Below are 5,634 nucleotides of genomic sequence, written 5' to 3'. Positions count from 1 at the left end.
GCGGGGAAGAGGAAGAGGCGACCACGCATGGCAAAGGGGCTACGACGGCGAGCAGCGTAGTGAGAGAGGAGCAGGGGCTCAGCAGCGGAGGCGTAGCGAGCCGGGTACCGGCTCCTCCCGGTGACCATACCTGCGGTGGCGTAGGCGACCGTGCTAGGGGCTGTCGCTCTGGGGGCCGCCCACGGCAGTGCGCCGCATGTGCAGGGGCTCGACGCGCTCGGGCCGCCCGTGCGAGGGTTGCTGCTCCGAAGGCCGACCGCGTCGAGAGCTTCCCTTGCGGCGCCGGTCCACCGCCCGAGAGGGGCCATGCCTGCGTCGGCGCACCTCCCGCGTGGGTGGTCACGTTGGGAGGGAGGAGAGAGAGATGCGCGCACGACAGGGGGAGGGGAGGCGGGCCCGCGGTTGTCGGTCTGGCCACGCCGAAGGGTGACGATCGCGGGGGGCCGGCCGCTGCGCCGCTAGATCTAGAGGAAGAGGAGAGAGAGGGAGAAAGAGGAGGGAAGGGGCGTGGGCGCGGACAGGAGGGAGAAAGGGAGGAGAGGAGGGAGAAGGGTGGTGGGGCTCACATGGGCAAAATCGTCTTTTCATATAGCAGTTAACGGTTCACGGATAGAAAATCCAACGGAATGTCATATAAGTAATGAAAGTTGAACTTAATGTCAAATAAGGAACGGAAATTTTTTGAGGGCCAAAAAAAGGAACGAGTCATTTATGTTGCGTCAAATAAGGAATTCTCTCCTATCATTTACCCCCGTGCAGTACCAGAGCCTAGAGCCGCCACTCCCCAGGCCCACCCGCAGCGCCCGAATCCGCGCAGATCCACGATTGGTCGAGGCCTCCTTCCTCCTCGTCCCCCGTTCCCCTCCTCCTTTTCCTTCGAGACTTTTCCCTGTGTGTCATTATAAAAGATCGTAATCCCCTGTATGCCCCTGGAAAAATTCAGCGGTCTTCAGCGCCACTACTTCAACTTTTTCGTGTCCTCCATGCCACTTCCGTCAGTTTGGGCTCTAACGCCGTCAAACTGCAGGTGTGAAAAGACGAAAATACCGTTATGTCTAAATATGTTATTAATTTTTTTTGAGCATCTTAACAACTTCAAATGAAAAAACTCAAAACTAGAAAGTTGTAGATCTCGTCGAGATCTATAATTTTTATATAAAATATATTCTCATTTAATTCCGTAAAAAAATATGATTTGATATGATTAATATATCTTAGAAAAATCATCATTTTTTTGCGGAATTAAATGAAAATAAATTTTATATGAAAATTATAGATCTCGACGAGATCTACAACTTTCTAGTTTTGAGTTTTTTCATTTTAGTCGTTAAGATGCTTAAAAAAATTAATAACATATTTAGATTTAAGAGTATTTTCGTTTTTTTACGCCTGCAGTTTGACAACGTAAGAGCCTAAACTGACGAAAGTGGTACGGAAGACGTAAAAAAAGATCACTGAATTTTTTCAGCGCAGGAAAAGCCTCTTTTCCTTCATCGCGTCGCTCGCAGCAGCCCCGCCCCGACAAATTCCCCCATTCCTAAATCCCCCCCGAACTCCCCGCCGCGCCCGCTCCGCATCCTCGGCCCGCTCCCACCGCCGGCCGCCGCCGCTTGCTGCCGTACAGAATCTCAGGTACCCCGTCGCCGCGGCAGCCCCCGACCCCCCGCTCGCGCGGCCCCGCCGGGATTCTAGGGTTTCGGGCGGGCCGACCCTAGGGGGTCTGCAATTCGCGGGCCGGGCTCCACGCCCCGGCTCCCCCGCGCCTCGGGCGCCGATCGCCGCGAGCTGCGCTGCCCCCGCGCGGTCGTGGGCGCCGTTTCCACTCGTTGGGCTGCCTGCTGATACATGCGGCCGCTGCCACACTGCTGCTCCAGCTCAATCGGGAAGCACCCCGCCCCGGATTCCGCGCAGGATAGACGACCGCTTCCTGCTGCCGCGGTGTGTGCTGCAACAAAGCTTGCTCCTTTCACGTTTGTTTTTTACCCTCGCTTCCTTCTCCCACGTGTGGCTTCACTCTCTTGCTCATATGTGTGCCCTGCGTCCAGCTACCGCGCGCGGGATGACCTGAGCCTCCGCCTGCCGTCAAGATGAATGTGGGGCAGGCTGCCCACCTGTCCGGGCAGATGTCTGGGCAGACAGCGCAGATGAATCAGGTTCCTGGCGCTGATGGGCTGCCGCAGCACCAGCCAATGCAGGAGATGGCGGCGCTCTCGGGAACGGACCAGCAGTTTGTCATGCTTCGGACCGCTATGCGCGAAAAGATGTATGTGTTTATTTACTACTGTTGACTTAACTAAATACTCCAGTTGTAGTCAGGTATTGATTGCACTGAGTTAGTGAGCTTCGGGCTGGCTGAACGGCCGCATGTATCCTGATACCAAGTGCCAGATCCAAATTGTTTACATGCCCCGACAAAATATTACCTTATCAAACTTTGTGCTTATAAATTTATTTCCTTGCCATAATTACGAATGCGACAATGGATGCATTACTTATGTTGTTGGCTTTCCTAAAAAATTTTGAGGTTTATCGATTTCCCTTCCTATAATCGCCCAAAATTTAGGTTTGTGACAGATTTTTCTTCAACCCAATAGAAGGTATATGACATCTTCTTCTTCTTTTTTACTATTCTTGCAGATTCGAATATATAGGAAGGAAACAATTATCAGCTGAGTGGCGGAAGCGGTTGCCAGAACTGGGAAAGCGGCTTGAGAAGATCTTGTACAGAAAATTCCAAAACAAGGTATTGCTATCCCATTCCCTTCATCTTTTGCAAGGCTTTGTTGGCGTACTAGAGATCAAGTATATTTCTGGGGAGCAAAATAAAATCTTGCTGTTTCATCGCCATTGTGTTTTTTTTGTTCTTGTATTGTTTGAGCAGAATGACTACTACAATATGATGAAGGGACCAGTTGAGCCGCAATTGAAGTTTGCTATTAAGACCTTGAGCGCTCAGAACCAACGCAATCAACAAAATCCACAAATGACAAGGCAAATAGCATCATCCTCTGGCTATGGTACTATGATTCCTACCCCTGGTATGACGCAAGGCACCAGTGCAAGTTCTAGGATTCCTTATGTCAAGGACAACAATGCCCTTTCATCGTCTGATGGAGGCATGGTTCCTCAGAATGCTAACATGGGTGCCTCGATGCAAGGTGCATATATTTTTACTAGTCCTTTTGGCCTGTGTGCTGAAAAAGGACTTACCTCTGAGGGTCTCACTTATCTTCCTTATACTCAAATTTCTTTTGGTTATATCTGTAAAGAGGAAGCATGCCTTTTGGTGTCTGTGTTGTTTGAAATTGATTTGATCATTTTCCCAAGTCAATAAGCTGAAACTTATGCAGTGCCTAACTGGTCCACCATATATTCTTAGTTTTGTTTTGGCAGTCTCTTTATATGCCCCTGCTCACTCTTAATTCTTCCACGCAGGTCCGATGTCTAACGGGTACCAGCATTTAAACCAACGCAATCAACAAAACCCACAAATGACAAGGCAAATAGCATCATCCTCTGGCTATGGTACTATGATTCCTACCCCTGGTATGACGCAAGGCACCAGTGCAAGTTCTAGGATTCCTTATGTCATGGACAACAATGCCCTTTCATCGTCTGATGGAGGCATGGTTCCTCAGAATGCTAACATGGGTGCCTCGATGCAAGGTGTGCTGAAAAAGGACTTACCTCTGAGGGTCTCACTTATCTTCCTTATACTCAAATTTCTTTTGGTTATATCTGTAAAGAGGAAGCATGCCTTTTGGTGTCTGTGTTGTTTGAAATTGATTTGATCATTTTCCCAAGTCAATAAGCTGAAACTTATGCAGTGCCTAACTGGTCCACCATATATTCTTAGTTTTGTTTTGGCAGTCTCTTTATGTGCCCCTGCTCACTCTTAATTCCTCCACACAGGTCCGATGTCTAACGGGTACCAGCATTTAAATACCAACATTCCACAAAACTCTACCACAAATAACGTCCAATCTACAATGGGTTCAGTTGGTGTTCAGCGACAACTACCTCATATGATCCCAACTCCAGGATTCAGTAATCAACAGAATGTACCTTCAAATCCTGACTATTCAAATGGAACTGGATATTTCAACGGTGAGTCAGCTGTGGCGCCACATATGCAGCACCAGAAGCAATTCCCTAGCAATCAAATTCAGCATATTGGGGGCCACAATAATTTTGGAATGCATTCAAGCATGCTGGACAACACATCTGCATATGGTTTATCAGATGGACACATGAATGGTGGAATAGGAGTGCATGGGTCAAATATGCAGCTAACAAATAGGACTACAGCACCGGAAGCATATAATGAACATATCCCCTTATGGCAATTCGCCCAAACCTATGCAGTAGCAATTCAATCAGCACCCTCAGCAGAGAATACCGAGTAAGCATGCTGCCTTTTGGCATAGTTTCCTCTCTTTCACTGCCATCTTATGGTTGTTTTGTCCTATAAGCCATAACATGAGGTTATGCTTGTTGAAAAGGTGTCTTTATGTTCCCGAGTGTCCTAGAAATCTTGTGTCTATGTGCAAGTTGGATGTAATAAGTTTTAAGTTTATGGTTGCTGACTGTATATTTTCATTATATAAGAATAAATACTGTTATGGTTCTGGTATTTTAATTGATGGCTTATACCATTTCAATCTTGATGATGGTTTTGCTAGATCTCTGTTTCATGTTAAGCATATTGTTGGAAAAACATAGCGCACATAATGAGAAATTGGCTTTCTTGTGGCATAAGAGATTGGATCACATATCCAAAGAAAGAGCTATGAGGCTTGTGAAAAGTGAAATACTATCTCATTTGGATTTTGTTGACCGGAATGTATGTGTGGATTGCATTAAAGGCATGCAAACCTTGCATAGTTGATACACTAATATTTGTGGTCCCTTTGACGTTCCTTCTTGGGGTGGTGAAAAATATTTCATTTTTTTATTGATGATTTCTCATGTTATTGATTCTATATTTGTTGCATGAAATATTTCATTCTTTTTATTGATGATTTCTCATGTTATTGTTATCAATACTTAGCTGCAAGCATCGTAGACGTGTTTTGTCAATGGGTGGAAAGGCAACTTGATAGGAAAGTAAAGGTGGTGAAATCTGATAGAGGGGTGAATAGTTTGGAAAGCATGATGAAAGTGGTCAATGTCCAGATCCATTCGCAAAGTTACTTCACAGTCATGGCATTTGTGCGTTTATTGTGCCTAAAACACCTCGTCAAAACGAGGTGGCTGTAAGACACAAGCGCACTCATGGAAATGGTTAGGAATATGTGAAGTTATTCTGATGTACCTTTCGCTCGAGGTTTGACTGGGTTGGCTTGAGTGGTCCCATTATTTGGGCCAACTGTATGAACCCTACCTTTTACACGGGCTGGAAGGCGAAACATTGAGGTTCACTCTATTAAGTGCCCCATACAGGTAGTATCGAAGAACCTGAGAATCATGAGGAGGGATCTCCATTTAGTTTTAGCCCCCGAGCCTCTGAGTGGCTCGAAGAATCCGTTGGAGGGTGAGCTTGAATGTTGTTTTCCTATTTTGAGTGGTCGCTGTGTAGCATACTTCACTGACTAGAACATAGCCCTCGTGCGCAGGGTGTTTGCTGTCGATGGC

The 5,634-nt window shown here is 46.9% G+C and overlaps 1 protein-coding gene across 1 annotated transcript; it reads left to right on the top strand.

Annotated features, from left to right (window-relative positions):
• The first annotated feature begins 1,500 nt into the window (after positions 1–1,500).
• On the top strand, positions 1,501–4,681 carry LOC136462691 (probable histone acetyltransferase HAC-like 1). Its single transcript, XM_066461753.1, has 6 exons — positions 1,501–1,938; positions 2,046–2,263; positions 2,638–2,743; positions 2,882–3,158; positions 3,436–3,666; positions 3,913–4,681. Exons 2-6 carry the CDS (start codon positions 2,088–2,090, stop codon positions 4,404–4,406), a joined length of 1,284 nt encoding a protein of 427 aa, XP_066317850.1. The 5' UTR covers positions 1,501–1,938; positions 2,046–2,087; the 3' UTR covers positions 4,407–4,681.
• Positions 4,682–5,634: the final 953 nt, after the last annotated feature.

The sequence above is a fragment of the Miscanthus floridulus genome, chromosome 7 (assembly GCF_019320115.1).
Source record: "Miscanthus floridulus cultivar M001 chromosome 7, ASM1932011v1, whole genome shotgun sequence".
Classification (NCBI taxonomy): Eukaryota; Viridiplantae; Streptophyta; class Magnoliopsida; order Poales; family Poaceae; genus Miscanthus; species Miscanthus floridulus.
The sequence above is the reverse complement of the archived record's forward strand: the minus strand, read 5'-3'. Positions and strand labels throughout refer to the sequence as shown.